This window comes from Tarenaya hassleriana, unplaced genomic scaffold, assembly GCF_000463585.1.
Source record: "Tarenaya hassleriana unplaced genomic scaffold, ASM46358v1 Cleome4, whole genome shotgun sequence".
Taxonomy (NCBI): domain Eukaryota; kingdom Viridiplantae; phylum Streptophyta; class Magnoliopsida; order Brassicales; family Cleomaceae; genus Tarenaya; species Tarenaya hassleriana.
The window spans coordinates 4,905,181-4,921,169 of NW_010966881.1; the positions used below are offsets into that span (position 1 = coordinate 4,905,181).

A 15,989-nucleotide genomic window follows, 5' to 3' on the forward strand; every position below is an offset into this window, starting at 1 on the left:
TATATATATATATTATATAACTGCAAAAATAATCCACTTTTATCAGTCGATTGAGAATTATATGACATAAAAAAAGGTTGTCACAGAAATTAACAACACTGGAAATCCCAAGGCATCGATCACATACATGACATAACCACCTCACATAAACAACAAAGCCTACTAGGAATTAATTTTTAAAAAACCCTAATCATCAGCTTAATTAACTCTAACTAACTGTGATTAAATGGATGGATAGCGCACTTGATTAACGAGATCATAATTTAAGCAGTAGAATCAAGATTTCCAGTGGCGTTATTGTCGTTACTACCGGACATGTTGAGGTCGTTAACGTTGTCGGTGCTGTTCTTCTTCTTAGCAAGATTGTGCTTGTTGTTGTGCATCCAAACTTTGAGGACCCTTCTCTTGACTCCAATCTCTTGGCAAAACTGCTGGACGACTGATTCTTCTTGTCTCTGAATCTTCCAACCAACCCTCTCCGCGAAATTCATCATCTTCTCCTTCTGTTCTTGAGTAAATTTCGTACGGAACCTCTTCTTCTGGTGGCTGTACGGCGGAGCTGGCCTCGCCGCCGCCATGGAAACTCCGCCGCCGTCTTCCTCCATCTGGTCCTCGGACTCGGAGTTTGGCATGTACGGCACGATCATCTGATGTGGCACTGCTGATCTGATCTTGTGGGCATTGTTGTTGTGGCGATGGTGATGAGTAAGCATGAGCTGTCGAGGCGGTGGGTGATGGTAATGGTGGTAGTAAGGTAATGGGATTGTTTCTCCTTCGACTACTTTTCTGTGGAAGTTTCTGTGGCAGTTGCAGGCGGAGCAAGTGAGAGCTTCAATGGTGCCTTCTTCACCACTCGGCATGAACTCTCCACACCCATCAGTGGCATTGCCTCCCATGGCGGCTGCATGGTTCTTCAGACATTCCTTGTACTTCGTACCTTGCTGCTGCCGCTGCTTCTTGTTGATGATGATGTTGTAACCCCCTACATGTTGATGATGACGACGATGGTGGTGGTCTTCCTGATCATGATGATGCTCATAATGTCCATGCCCATTATTACCATTGGATGGGATTTCTGGGTTGATGATGTTGGTGCTGTTACCGTGAGCTGAATGAGCGGAATTAGCAGCAGGATCATGGTGGTGATGATGGGTCAAGTGCCCAAGCCCACCACCGTATGCACTGTTTATTGGGATGGGCACTTCATGATCTTCTTGACTTGAAATCTCCATTCTTGGGTTTCTACAAAACTGCAAATTCCTTCAGACTCGTCCTTTGGGTTTTGTGGGTTTTCAAAGTGTTCATGGATCTGGAGACCGAAAGAGACCGGTCAGGAAGAAAAGAAGACAATGGGAGAAGGTGCAAAGGGACAATTAAAGACTAATATAGATCAAATGATTAAGCTATAAAAGGTGGTTGCTTTCTCGATTAAACCCTAGGGAGTTTTCTTGGCAAATGTCTGCTCTTTTAGGAGCAACTCATGAGACACCATTTAAATATATATATATTAAAAACCAGAGAAATGATTAAAACCCTAAAATCGAAAGAGCCCAAAAAAGAAGAAGAGAACAAAGGGAATAATACCAGACTCAAAGCCCCTTCTTTCAAGCTTGTTCCAGCAAAAGCTGACAGACCCACTTCAAAAGAAGTCTCTACTGTTTCAGTTCAGGCGAGAGATTGATGGTGATGATGAACAAGACAAACTTAAAAATGGTTCATCAAAGAACAAATTCATCTTTGGATATACCCATCTCACATTCTGTGGAATTTAATGAGAAATTCAGACTGTTCGCAGGGGGAGAGAGAGAGAGGTTTCATGATTGAATTGAAGAACATACCTTGGCAACCAAAAGCAGCAAACTTTCACTTAAATTGCTTTCAAAGACCAAAACTTTTTATGTGTATATATGGCTTCTACATAAGCAGGAACAAGGCAGCTTTAAGAACTTAGGCCGGAATTTGCCAGTAAAAGATGACGAGAGAGAGAGAGAGAGAGAGAGAGATTTGGAGGTGGATTTTGCAAGTGAAGGCACTTGCTAAATCAAGGGCATAGAGTATTAGTAGTGAAAGCCAGAAAGCAAGAGGATACAAATGCGGAATTTTCTCTCTCCCTTTTTTCCCCTTTTTCTCCTACAGACAGTGAAACAATATATTTTTAGTGCTCAAAATTCTAGTTACCATCTTTCAACACTCAGTAATATTTTTAATTGTATATATTTCACTATTAATAAAACCATAATTGATACATATAATATATATATATATATATATAGTGGAGACATGTCTTTTAATGGCCACATATATTTTCAATTAAAGATATTCAATGATTGTCATTAAATGAATTGCAAAGGGAGAAAATACACATAGAGCTTTACATCATTGTCCTCACAGTTAGATATTATAAAAACTCACACACCATTTATAACATAATCATGTGGTAAACACACACACACTGACACACATTATATATATACACACATATATATAAGCCTTTAGAAATTTACACATCTATATATACACACATATAGAGCTTTGATGCTCTAGATCATAAGGGAAAAAGAAGAATAAAAAGGCTTGGGTGATTGCTTTGCTTGCACTATCAGACATGAATTTCATCAAAGCAGAATAATATTTTTTTTGCTTAGAAATTATAACGGAAATATAATTAGAGAGTATACATACGCAATTTTAGAATTATATATAGACTACCCAAAATTTACTAGTTATGGATTTGTATTCATATATCACCAATAACTTTGAATTTTAATATTGTAATGGATGCAATAATGTAATAGTAATGTTTTCACTTTTCAGCAATATAAATTACCCTTTTACAAAAAAAAAAATATATATATATTTTAGTAATTTACTTATATGTTGATTTCTCTATATATTTTAGCAGCATAGTAATTAAAATAAGTTTTATACGTCATGCTGGAATGGTCGAAGTAAAAAAAGAAAATGTGTCGATGCATGGATACATGAATACTTTGCATATGAATAATGATAATATTTTTATATTCTTTAAAATGACTATAAAATTTAAATAATAACACTACATTTGTCAATATAAATTAAAATCACAGGGAGAAGCTCCCCCTTTAACAACATTAAATACTGCCAAGATTGTCATGCCATGCATGTGAATTATTTATTTTACGAATAAGAAACTTGTATTATCAGAAATGTATATAAAATACATAAATATCATTACGCACTTTATTAAACAGCATTATTTAGATTACAAACTATTTTTTATAAAATACGATTTTATCTGTACATAATTTTTTTTCGTCTATCAATAAATTTTATAAACTGTTATGAAATTTTTTTTGAGATGTACTGATTACGATCCAACAAAATTTCGAGTACTACTGTTGCTCTAAATTCGACAAATATTCAAATTTTAAAGTTTCCACCATAATTACCGTTGTACCCTCTTTGGTTTTGATGATCACTGGCTGGTAGGATCTGCAAATAGAGGAACATATGAGAACAGAATTGACATTTTGGAAGCATGGGCAAAGAGTAATTAAAAAGATATTTATTTATTTATTGCTTTGGCTAAGGATAGGAGGTTGTGGTAAATTAGTCTATTGCTTAACATTTAAGGCTTACCTCTAATGGCAATACTAATCATTTTTCTTTGAACTCTAAAAAATAGTCTATCTAAAAATAAAATAATTATATATAATAAAAATTATAAAAATATATAAGGTATAGTATTGATAGAGCATCAGAGATATTTTATTTTTAATTATTAGACTTAATTTTTATATATAAATAAGTTAACTAGTAAGATTTATATGTGCGTATATATAATTTTATTTGTAGAGATATATTCTTATATATATTTCAACTTATTTATATAATATTAGTAGTATATATACTCTATGATAACTTTATATATATGTCGAATTTCGTTTCAATAAATACAAAACAAATTATAAAAAGTATATTTTCACTTTATTCTTTTTCTTATTATGCATGTAAGCTTTATTCTACAGGACTTAAGTTCCTATTCTGTTGTCTCTTGTTCTGGTATTTCTTCCCAATCTGCCAGCTTTTTTTCTCACCTTTATTTTTCTTCTTTTTTTATTTTTTTATTTTTTATAAATTTCATTACGTCAGAAACTTCTGTAAAACGACCGTATAAGAATTTAGTATATAAAACTATATATAATATAACGTTTGCGTGAAGGTTAATAGATTATATAGTATTATTATATGGTATTCCATGTGTACTTGATATCCAAAAATTTTAAAATTTGAATATTTTGAACATTATAATTAAAATTTTAATCTCGTATATACTAAAATACGTTTTGCGAAGAGGAAAAAAAAAAGTAAAAGGGTCCACGAGAATAAATGACGTTAGGTTGATGGTCCAAAATTTATCACAATCTTCAAGATGTTCGTGTCCTTTGTATTTACTGGTTCTCCTTTTGAATTATTCAACTTTTTTTTCTTAAAAAATAAAATAAAAAATGGGATGCTATTTAATGTTGTTAGTATAAGCAAAACTTGGGGTATCTCAGTAAATTTTTTGAAAAAAAATATTTCGACCGTAAAGATGAAATTTCATTCTGTAAAAAAAGAGAGAGATAAAATACGTATTAAAAGAAGAACAACGAGAATAAAGGGACACGGTTACGATCACAAATTTATTATTCTTTTTGGATTATCAACAAAAAAATTTATATTACATCCACAACCATAAAGAAAATTCTAACATTTTTATCATATTTTTAAAAAACTCATATTTTTAAAATAATAAAATATTTTAAGTTCTATAACTACGAATTATATTTGGACCTTTAAAATCACCATTAATAATATTTTTTATTTTTATTTAAACTAGTATAATTTAAATAAATTTATAGATATTGTCAAACTATTACTTTTGAGAATTTATGATGTTACCAACTTGTTTCTAACAATGTTATCACAAAACTCAAACTTCACGTAGGTTTGTTCTCTGTATATATATATATATATAAAATATAGAAGTGTGATATGATGTGCAACTTATAACATTATTACTAAAGAATAGATACACATTTATATGAAAATGAATGGATGGTACCCAAAAACACGTGGTTTAAACTAATAAAGATGAGACAAATCTCTTTCCTAATTTAGATTCAAGTATCCTCCCCATGGAAGATCCATTTATATTAACTTTTTCCATTCTCTGCAAGATTTAGTTGGATCGTATATCTAGTAAACTTTTAAATTATATAAAAAAAATCGAATGCATGGTACAAAAAAAAAATAATTATAAATGTCTATAAAATAGGGAAAACCGTAGTAAAATAATTAAATAAATTGGAACGGGGATGTAGCCGTTGGGAACATTCCACGAGTCTAAAACTTTACATGGTTTATGGCATCAACTCCTACACTCTTTTTTTTTTTTTTTTAAAAAAAAATACAAATCTCTTTTGGCATGAGATTCAAAAGCCCCACTCCATTCCAACACCAACTATATAAATAAAATAGTAATAAATTAAATGGGTTGTTTTCGAGATCCCCGACAATTAATCATACTATATGATTAATTACACGGAAATTAACGTAACGGAAAATAGGTTAACATTTTTAGCTTAGTTTAGGGTTAAGTGTTCAAGAACTCTAAAACGTATATATTAATAACTTAATATTACACGACAACACACAGATTTATTGCCCATAGTTCTCTCCCTGCCGACCCCATCTTGGGTTACATTTACAAATAAAAAATAAAAAATACGGATTTATTGTATTTCGTTCAACAATAGATGTAACATTATGCATTGCATGTGCTGATTGGCTAAAAATGAACATAATTTGGTTTATTTCAGACTCAACACGTATTCTAGAGAGTATCTAATACTCACACGTAATCTAATTTTAAAAAGGAAAATTAAAAATGGTACTTGCAAATGATTATATATATATAGGGAATATATATATTTTTTGTTATCTATAACTAAAAGACATTTGTTTTTATATCTTCCAAAGGAACGTATAAGATAAAAATACTATTCGACTCCCCTTACCCCCTTTTTGATTGACAACAATGTATGTATATATATATATATATATATTATAGTACTTGCAAATGATTATATAGTTACCAGATATATAAATAAAAACAAAGGAAACGATGGAGCAATAGAAGCTGCTCTCCTACTTTAAGGAAAAAGTTTTGTCTTTCAAGATAAAAGCTAAAGCCCATACCTCAACTCTATTCTCCTCCTTATTTTTTTTATTCTCTTAAAAATAAAGAAATAATAACTTTCAATAATTCAATAAAAATGGTCATCCATTAGAGCTTGCGAATCGAGAAATATACTATGAAAAATGATCATGTATCTTCCATAAATTTTTTACGTAATGTAAATTATATAAACCAATTTTTTTTGAATTTTTTTTATGTAAACTAGATTTGTATATAAAACTATCGAAAAAATATATATATTTTTGTGTGTATGGAACAAAAAATTTATAAAACTAACTTGATATGGTTAAAAAGTATCGGTTGCAAGTAATTGATTGGATTATAATGATCTTAGATTCTATAAGAAAAATTTTCGTTGTTTAAACCGTTTTATCGAGATTTAATTGAAATATTTTATTAATTTTTTTCTTTAAATCAGATATATGGAGATTTAGAGAAGAATTACAGAATTTTATTCTTTTTTTATCGGTATTTTGATTTAATGGTCCATTACATTTCTCTTTGGATATTAAAAAAATATATATAAACGCCTTTTATTTCAAAATAACGTGAGCTCGGATCATTGATCCGTACGTGATGTAGTTTTGATTGGAGTGGGCGAACGGTTTCAGTAATTTAAAACCTAATTGAACCGAATTATAACCGACTTAACCGAAATGAATAGAATTAAATAAGTGATGAATCATAATTTTCAAAACCCAAAATAATTGAACCGAATTTATCGAACCTGAATAAACTTAAACTGAACCGTCGTCCACCTATATATGGCGTAGGAATTAATATAATATAGTTGTTAACGTAACTTTGCATCTATGATATACAACTAGAGACAGATTTTTTACATTCTTCATCACTAATATTTTTAAAATTTGATTCATTTACAATTATAACTAAACCGGAATCGAATTGAAATCTGGTTATTATTTGGTTACCAATCTACCCCTCATGAGGGCCTACGCTTTAGTTTTGGGCTTATATGGGCTTTTCTCCTAATGGACGTCAGGCCCATAAACTGTCCCAAGCAGTGACATCTCCAAAGCGGAGGCAAAAAAAAAAAAAAAAAAAAAAAAAGGGAAAAAAGAGCCGGAGAAAAAAGCGAAGCCATGTTAGGAGCTCGAAGCTCGTCATCATGTCGCATTTCTTGGACGTCTTAGCCTCGCAGGCTGTTACCTTCTCCCAACTTAACCAACTCCTTGCTCAGCTCATCGTGAACTCCCTCCACAGACATAACTACTGGACGGCGCGTGTCGTTTTCTGTTGTACGCGCCTCCACGCCCCACCTTCTTTTCCACGCCTTGTTTTCCACTCGGCGGAATGTCCCAATGTCTTTGTCTTCACTTCCATGTTCCGATACTTTTGTCATATGGGTTTCACATCCGAAGTTCTTCGTCTCTATGGACAAATGTGGCGTTGTGGGGTAAAGCCCGATGCTTTCGTTTTCCCTTTGGTGATCAAGTCGGCGGGAAAATCCGGGATCGTGTTCCAGACTCACGTGGAGAAACTGGGTTTTGGTGGAGACCCTTATGTACGTAATGTGATAATGGATATGTACGCGAAGTACGAATCTATTGAGATTGCGCGGAAAGTGTTCGATGGAATTACTGTGAGAATGGTTGCGGACTGGAATTCGATGATTTCCGGGTATTGGAAATGGGGGAACAAGGATGAAGCTTGTAAATTATTCAATTTAATGCCTGAGAATGAAAGGAACGTGGTTTCTTGGACGGCAATGGTTACGGGTTTTTCTAAAGTGAAGGATTTGAACCATGCTAGGAGATATTTTGACAGAATGCCTGAGAAGAGCGTTGTTTCGTGGAATGCTATGCTTGCTGGTTATGCCCAGAATGGTTTTGCGGAGGAAACTCTGAGATTGTTTAAAGAAATGGTGGGAGCTGGGGTTAGGCCAGATGAGACCACATGGGTCACCATTGTTTCCGCCTGTTCTTCGTGTGCTGACCCTTGTCTTGCTCAGTCTCTCGTCAAAATGATTGATGAGAAGCGTATCCATCTGAATTGCTTCGTGAAGACAGCATTGGTTGATATGCACGCAAAGTGTGGAAATATTAAGGCTGCTAGGAAAATTTTTGATGAGTTAGGAACACAGAGGAATCTTGTCACATGGAATGCTATGATTTCGGGATATACCAGAGTTGGTGATCTGGGTACGGCCAGAGAGCTCTTTGATAAAATGCCCAAGAGAAATGTTGTGTCTTGGAACTCAATGATAGCTGGGTTTGCTCAAAACGGGCAGTCTGCATTAGCAGTCGAGCTGTTCAAAGAGATGATTGATTCTGGAGGTACGGAACCGGACGAAATAACAATGGTTAGTGCTCTCTCAGCTTGTGGGCATCTCGGTGCTCTAGAATTGGGTGATTGGGTTGTTAAGTACATTGCTAAGAACCGAATCAAGCTGAGTATTTCGGGATACAATTCTCTGGTCTTCATGTACGCAAGGTGTGGAAACATGAAGGAAGCAAAGAGGGTTTTCCATGAAATGAAGGAAAGGGATGCCATCTCCTACAATACTCTAATCTCAGGTTTCGCTGCTCATGGAAATGGAGTTGAAGCCCTAAGTTTGATTTCCAAAATGGAAGAAGAAGGCCTTGAGCCAGACCGTGTGACTTACATTGGCGTCTTGACAGCATGCAGCCATGCAGGATTAGTTGAAGAAGGCCAAAGAATCTTCAAAAGAATAAAAGAACCCTCCGTAGATCACTATGCCTGTGTCGTAGATTTGATGGGTCGGGTTGGTAAGCTGAATGAAGCAAAGAGATTGATCGACGAAATGCCCATGCAGCCGCATGCAGGAGTATATGGCGCTCTCTTGAATGCTAGCCGGATCCATAGAAACGTCAAACTCGGCGAGTTTGCAGCTGAAAAGCTCTTTGAACTCGAGCCGAACAATTCGGGGAACTTTGTTTTGCTATCTAACATATACGCATCTGCCTCAAGGTGGAAGGACGTAGATTCCAGCAGAGAAAGAATGAAGAAGCTGGGACTGAACAAGACAACGGGATGGAGCTGGGTGGAACACAAGGGCAAAATGGTTAAGTTCATAATAGGAGACTGTTCACATGAACGTTCAGGCGATATCTACAAGCTTTTGGAAGAACTGAGAGAGAAAATGAAGAGGTTGGGTTATGTAGCAGACAAGAATTGTGTCCTGAGAGATGTCGAGGAAGAAGAAAAGGAAGAGATGGTGGCTGTTCATAGTGAGAAATTGGCTGTTTGTTTTGCCCTTCTCGTGACTCGGCCCGGGTCAGTGATCCGAGTGGTGAAGAATCTGAGGGTTTGTAGGGATTGCCATTCGGCCATGAAGTTGATCTCGGAGCTGGAGAAGAGAGAGATCATCGTGAGGGACAACAACCGGTTTCACCATTTCTCAGACGGAATGTGTTCTTGCAGAGATTATTGGTGATACTGATACAATCCAAAAGGGAAGAGATGCAAGGCAAGTTAAACCTAAGAATGATCCCAATGAAGAAACTAGTTGCCGACATAAAGTGATTTGAAGGCAATATCTTTTCAAACAGCACAGAAATTAGTAGTACCATCACCATGACATTTTAAGAAGAAAAAAAAAACAGCAATGTAAGACTGTCTCAATCCATAGACACCAACATGGCAAGTAAGAAGCCTTGATTTCTTCTTTACTTCTTTCTAATCTTGGGCAACTTTCGTCTTCCACCACCTAACATTGATATTTCCCTACTCTCTCTCTCTCTCTCTCTCTGTTATTACCTTCTTCAAGCTCTTGCCCTCTTGCTACTGCAGCCGGGGCATTTGTACTGCTTGATGTGCTCTGCCTTTGCAGGTGTGATCTTTACGCATTTCCCGTGGAACCATCTCTCACAGACGTCACAGCAAATCCAGAACTCATCTGTGCCATGGCTGTCCCCGCACGCCCCACAAACCGCACCCTGCTCATCGTCTTCTTCCTCTTCCTCTCCGCTCTCTTCGTCTTCTTTTGGTGGTGGAGACATCTTTGAAGACTTTGTGCGGGACTCAGATTGACGAGACTGCTTGCCAACACAGGAAGAAAATGCCCAGAAGAGGGTAAGATGATAGGTGTCCCACATCAGAGAAAGAGACTTGTTATAAGATGATAAACTTGTGCATATATCAGAATAAGAGGGAGGGAGAAATTCAGAAAGAGGGGCATGCCTTGTTGCCTGATTTGCCTTTGCTGCTGTTGTGGTTAGCAGATTGATCCTTAGATTGCTTTGCATTGCCAGTCACAACCTCGAAAATGGTTGGGAGATCGTTTATCATCTGGAAGAGCCTCTTCCTGGAAAGATGTAAAAAACATCAGGGGTGGGTGAAAACTAGATGCAGTTCTTCTCAGACACTCTTTTCCCAGCTTCACTTCTGTCCCAGTAGGCACTTCTATAGTTAAGCTCAAACATGGCTGACTAAACAAACAGATGTACAGTTACAGACAGACGGCAGCCCAGAGATTGATAACATCAGTTACACATAAAAGCATGCTAGAACAAGGCAGCTACTAAAAGTTAGAGCCTTACCTGTTAGGTATACCACTGGCATTATCACGCATTAGCCATGAATATCCAAACTGAGCTAAGAAGGAAAGTAACCTCACCTCTCATTCTTACCAAACCCAAAGCGTGCACCAAAGTAAAATGCAACAGCAAGCAGCCATGAATCACTGTGAACTGCAACCAAAGACAGCCAGTCCTTCTCCTGCATTCCGTCCCTCGCAAAGTTGATGCCTAGAGCCGGCTCGGGAAGCTCGGGAGGAACCTCCTCGACAGGAAGGTTAACCTCCCACGTCTCGTTAGGGAGTCCATACAAGCACAAGTTCTCCTTCTCTGCAGACAGTAAAAAAATGATGCCTTTAGTAAGAAAAACTCGCACAGAGGGCAATAACTTCACCTGCTCACAAAAATATGAACAGCACTCGAGATTCCGATATGTCGAGAAGAACCCAGATGCCACAACGCAAGCAGTATACAGAAAAGGGTCGTGAATCAACTTACCAGGGTCGCACTGATGGTAGAATTTCTCCACTTCTGCATAAACCCAGAAAGGAAGAAACCAAGAATCGTCAATTCCCCACAAAATTTAAAGAAAAAACCACAACCATTAATTATTCACCGACAGAAAATGGAAAGAAAAAGGAGATATCTGCACAGAAAAACATATGAACTTGTAAATCTAGACAAGCTATCCTTGTAATTCGCTGGTGCTCGTTGATACCATCCGGAGAAGCAAAATACCCAGATTCGGACAAGACCAAAAACAGAAGAGAGAGGAAACACAGCTCACCGGTCGTGAGAGCTTTGATCAGCCCAGCTCGTCGACCCCTGAAGTCGCTAAAGACCTCTTCGACAGTACGAGGTATGGGATGAGGGATTCCCTCCATTTTCTCTCCGCCGCAACTTCGCAGACAATCACGAAAGAGAATGAGCCACCCTCACGACGCCGACGGTGGTCGGTATTCCGGCGATTAACCGAATCGAGCTCCAGATGAATGCGGCGCAGTTTCGAGATCCAGAAAAAAAGCAGGAGAGAAAAAAAACAAGGGCTGGGCTTTGTTCTTCGGGGTTGAATTTGAGGAATTGCTTACTTCGGTGGGGTTCAATTTGATTCAATGTGGGAATTTAATGAGGAAAAAAGATAAAATAGAAAAGAGGAGAGCAAGACCGGAAAAAAAAACCCTAAAACGAGAAAGGAAACGATGCAAAGACAAATTTGGGGGCTGACGAAGAGAACAGGGACGACGTGTATTTATGGGTGATATTAATATCACAAAATATTCATATTTTATAAATTTTATATTTTATTGACAAAAAGCATTAAAAAAAGACGCATATGTCTTTTTTTTTTTCCGAGTGTCATTCCATAGTCCTATTGCTTGTGGCTTCCAACTTTTGAAATTTCACATACAAATAATTTTTTTGTATTACAAATACCGATATACACTCATATATATATATATATATGTATTTGGTGTATAATTTAATTGCCTGCTACAGCAAAATTTTACAAAATTTATTCCTAGTAAATATATTCATAAATTACATACGTATACAGATCCGTTCATTATATGACAAAAACATATGCATTTGTAAGATTATCAATAATATCAATATGTGAACTATTAAAAAAATCAAGATATCATTAGAAAAAAAATTTCAGTCATTTAGCAACACAAACTATTATATAAAAGTAAAATATAAACTATAACAAAGTATGATCCGAGGAGAACTAAATAATAATAATAATAATAATAAAAATGGAAAACTAAAACATGTAGAAGTAGAGAAAGAGGAAGACGACGAGGACGATAAGGATGGAGGAGAGGATGCTATCAGAGTTGGAAGAGGCGCTTTGTTGAATCTTGTCGGCGTTGGAGGTGAGGACAATCATAAGTATGATACCGATGACGCCGACGAACATCAGAAAAGGCCCGACACCGCTTGGTCGGATTTTAGGTTTCGTTGGCACTGACTGATAACTCCTGCCGGAGAATCCCATATTGGGCACAAACACCAACAGAATCGCCGCTATCAGAATCACCACAGCCGCTACGGGAATACCCTGATCGTCTCCTCCTCCTCCCGGCATTTTTCTCCTTCTGCAATCTCTCTCTCTCTCTCTCTCTGAAAGAAGAAGGTTGGTGTCTGTCTCTGTGTTTTTTGTCTGGGAGACTTTGCTTCTTCTTCTCATATCTATAGTGTGGCGGGAAAGGAGGAAAAGGAAATTTTTTTTTTTTTAACTTAATTTCCATTTTTACGTTTTCTTTGTGATACTTCTAGTTCGACTAGCCGTTTACATTTTCGAATAATGTTAGGGTTTCCATTTTTTTTACACTAATTTCTCTTTATTTTCCTTTTCAATTGATATGTGAATAATATATTTTACTTTTTCTTTCCGCTAGTATTAAATTTTTCAATAGCAAATCTAAATTTTACTTTTACTTGACGGAAAAAGATTTTCTGTGTGATCAATTAAATCGATTCGTATCTCGAATTTCATGTTTTATTTTGTAAAGAATATATATTACAAATTACACTAGTTTCCTTTTCCATCCGTGGCCCACTTTCTTACATTAACGGCCCATTAGCGGCCCAATTTATCAAGAGTAACGGCTGGCCACTGAAAACGGCACCGTTTGGTGTGTCCTGTTTCGCGTCCCCTCTGTAGCACCATCATCTCCGTTCTCAGCTTTTTTACTCTCTTTATATGTTTCTCATTTCCCAACTGAATTCTGGGTTATATACGTATGTTAAATTACTAAATTAGCCTTGACAAGATCCACGCAAGAGCTCTTCCCAACACGTGAAAGATTCGATACAATCAGAAAAAAGAATAACACAATCCTGAGATTTTTCTGTTTCCGTCTCTTGAATATGCAGAGTGCCAGACCCTTTGTTCTTGTATGACGGGTGTGTCATCTATTGGATTCGTTGTCCGACAGTTTGTCTCTTAGATCTTTCAGGGCATCAACTACTTCGGAATCAAGATTGTGTTTCAGCAATCTCCCTTGGAAAGACGTTGACCTGGTCAAACCAAGATTCAGTATCCCCAAACGCTCTGTAGCAAGGAAAAAAAGTTTTGGAACACAAAAACCAGACAGCACCTTGTTTCTTGCATCATCCTCTCCACCTCTTTGTGCGTCGCTTTGATCTAAACGTTAGTTTTGTTTCAAGTCATGTTCAAGAATCTTACAGAGGGAAAATCCAAGAGAAAGGGTGTTCCGGTTATGGCTCGTACCTCGGAAACCAGAGCCTTGCAGCTCCAAACATAAGCTCCCTGCAGAGAGAAGCTCTTAGAATCAAGTCACAGAGCATTAATGGCGGCAGTATGAACACAAAATCAATACAAACACAGTTTAAGATAATTGAACAAGTCCCCATATTACCGCTCCATGTGCTGCATGTTGCTGACAAACATCAGATGTTACAACCCAGACCTTAGGGCACCCATCTTCCCTTAAAGCAACCACCTTTATTGACATGGATTCACTATGAGAGAAATATTCTATATATCCTGTTGGAACTTCTTTAAGCCGAAAAAGTTTCAGATTGCTTGCCTCCTTTTCAATCCAAGCGTCGGCACAAGATTCTCCCGAGAAAATCACGTCAACACTGGCAGTAGAATCACTTCTTCAGGTGATGTGAAAGAAGAAAAGACATTAGAGGAGACGGTAACACAGAAAAAAAAAGGTAAATTACCCGGCAAAGTTTTCTTGATGTGTCGGGATGCCAGAGAAAAGGGCATCAAATACTACCACAACCTTAACCTCTACAACCATCATTTCAGACAAACGCATATGCATGAATGAATCAACTGTCCCGCAAAGATTCACACCCGATGAAATAAGAAACCGACATCAAGAATGCATACCCTTTACCATACTGAATGTCACGAGTTCATCGATCAGCTTTTGGCGGGCAATGTCAAGCCTTCCTTTCATGAAATGCTTCTTTAACTTCACCCAGTATCCGCATACATTGTAACCATCAACCAGCAAGACAGGAACTGCATCGTCAAGACCCTGGTTCGTGCTGTAAAACCACTTTCAGGAAACACAAAACCCTGATTCTTTTTTCCCTTATTTCCAACCTAAAGAAGAGAAAAAGGCCGATTCTTGAAACAAGGTAACAAAAAAACAAGAAAAAACCTTTGAAGGGTACATTACTAGTAAAGGGTTGATGTAGGGTCACGATAGAGCTCACTGTCTTCTGGAATCTCCTCTTTTTCCGCCTTCTTCTTCCTGTAACTAGTGGCCGGCTTAGGCGTTCCAGACCTCCTCTTCTGAAAGTCCTACATATATACATACACACACAACAATGTAATAATATTACAGGTATATAATCTATGCATAACAAAACATGTTCATCATAATCATGGAACAAGACAAAGCTACATGCCTTCCATAACTTCAAAAACTGTAGATTCTGCTTCACATTTGATGTGATTCTCGGGGGAGTTGGCTCTGAATCCTGCTTCACGAAATCGATACTGGATCAATATGTACACGTTTCTGCTTGAAACACAGATCATCATATCGTATTTTCTCAGACTATACTTGCTTTCTAGTTGAAACAATTCACACACACATTCACAAGAGTGTAACAATGGGATTCTCTTGCGAAATTCTAAAACTTCTGGGCAAAGCGAGGGAATTATGTGGACCTTGGAGGAGGAAGGTGGAGGAAGACTCTTGTTCTTTCCCATCTTCACCACGAGAACTCTACGGCGAGAGGAGGAAGACGATGAAGAACGGTAGCAGCAGGCGGCGGATCCACCTCTTTGCGACGGCGCTCCGGCGGCTTTCATCTACTTGAACTGTAAATTGCAAAAGAAAAAGAAAAAGAGAACGGAACCTACGGTCAGTGTTTCAGGGGAGAATCGTCAATGGAATAACAAGTGGATGATATCCAGACAACAACTAGTTTTCTTTTTTTTTTTTCTAGGAAAAAAAATATATCTTGGAAAGAAATCCAAAAAAATAAACTTTTAGTGAAAAAATTATATTTTTATTTTTTTTCGAAAAAAATCTAACGAACACCAAACTATCCGATATTCGCTCCGGAAATCAAAATGAGAAATTTGACACAAGACTGAACTCAGATTACAGAGAGAAAAAACCTTAAAGGCATACACATCAAACAACAGAGAGGAAAAAATACAAAGAAGAAGCTGATAAGGCATGGCGAAAGAGACGGTGTGCGTGACAGGAGCAAACGGGTTCATCGGATCCTGGATAGTCCGAACCCTCCTCGAGAAGGGCTACACG

The 15,989-nt window shown here is 36.9% G+C and overlaps 5 protein-coding genes across 10 annotated transcripts in view; 2 read left to right on the forward strand and 3 right to left on the reverse strand.

Moving 5' to 3' along the window:
• Window positions 1–29: 29 nt before the first annotated feature.
• Window positions 30–2,082, reverse strand: LOC104824090 (zinc-finger homeodomain protein 4). 5 transcript variants are annotated; one of them, XM_010556033.2, is made up of 3 exons: window positions 1,839–2,082; window positions 1,585–1,655; window positions 30–1,250 (listed from the first exon to the last, which is right to left on the reverse strand). In XM_010556033.2, exon 3 carries the CDS (start codon window positions 1,230–1,232, stop codon window positions 264–266), a length of 969 nt encoding a protein of 322 aa, XP_010554335.1. In that variant the 5' UTR covers window positions 1,233–1,250; window positions 1,585–1,655; window positions 1,839–2,082; the 3' UTR covers window positions 30–263. The 5 variants fall into 5 exon arrangements, with proteins under 5 accessions (XP_010554335.1, XP_010554332.1, XP_010554336.1 ...); XM_010556030.1 differs by having other exon boundaries at window positions 30–1,309; window positions 1,839–2,081; XM_010556034.2 differs by lacking the exon at window positions 1,585–1,655.
• Window positions 2,083–7,305: 5,223 nt separating this feature from the next.
• On the forward strand, window positions 7,306–9,831 carry LOC104824092 (pentatricopeptide repeat-containing protein At1g14470). The gene has a single exon (XM_010556036.2). The coding sequence runs from the start codon at window positions 7,353–7,355 to the stop codon at window positions 9,639–9,641; it is 2,289 nt and encodes a 762-aa protein (XP_010554338.1). The 5' UTR covers window positions 7,306–7,352; the 3' UTR covers window positions 9,642–9,831.
• On the reverse strand, window positions 9,702–11,958 carry LOC104824091 (PHD finger protein ALFIN-LIKE 7-like). Its single transcript, XM_010556035.2, has 5 exons — window positions 11,510–11,958; window positions 11,221–11,253; window positions 10,824–11,052; window positions 10,388–10,511; window positions 9,702–10,242 (listed from the first exon to the last, which is right to left on the reverse strand). The coding sequence occupies exons 1-5, from the start codon at window positions 11,604–11,606 to the stop codon at window positions 9,970–9,972; spliced, it is 756 nt and encodes a 251-aa protein (XP_010554337.1). The 5' UTR covers window positions 11,607–11,958; the 3' UTR covers window positions 9,702–9,969.
• A 1,514-nt stretch (window positions 11,959–13,472) lies between these two features.
• LOC104824095 (uncharacterized protein YacP) lies at window positions 13,473–15,620 on the reverse strand. The gene is made up of 10 exons (XM_010556039.1): window positions 15,386–15,620; window positions 15,121–15,192; window positions 14,889–15,013; window positions 14,594–14,754; window positions 14,422–14,491; window positions 14,280–14,334; window positions 14,109–14,192; window positions 13,961–13,999; window positions 13,827–13,873; window positions 13,473–13,746 (listed from the first exon to the last, which is right to left on the reverse strand). Exons 1-10 carry the CDS (start codon window positions 15,527–15,529, stop codon window positions 13,638–13,640), a joined length of 906 nt encoding a protein of 301 aa, XP_010554341.1. The 5' UTR covers window positions 15,530–15,620; the 3' UTR covers window positions 13,473–13,637.
• A 97-nt stretch (window positions 15,621–15,717) lies between these two features.
• Window positions 15,718–15,989, forward strand: part of LOC104824094 (cinnamoyl-CoA reductase 1) — a 2,623-nt gene continuing 2,351 nt past the window's right edge. Inside the window, exon 1 of one of the 2 annotated variants that reach the window (XM_010556037.1) lies at window positions 15,718–15,989. In XM_010556037.1, the coding sequence (XP_010554339.1) occupies window positions 15,903–15,989 (87 nt within the window). In that variant the 5' untranslated portion in view covers window positions 15,718–15,902. The other variant, XM_010556038.1, reaches the window with a different exon arrangement.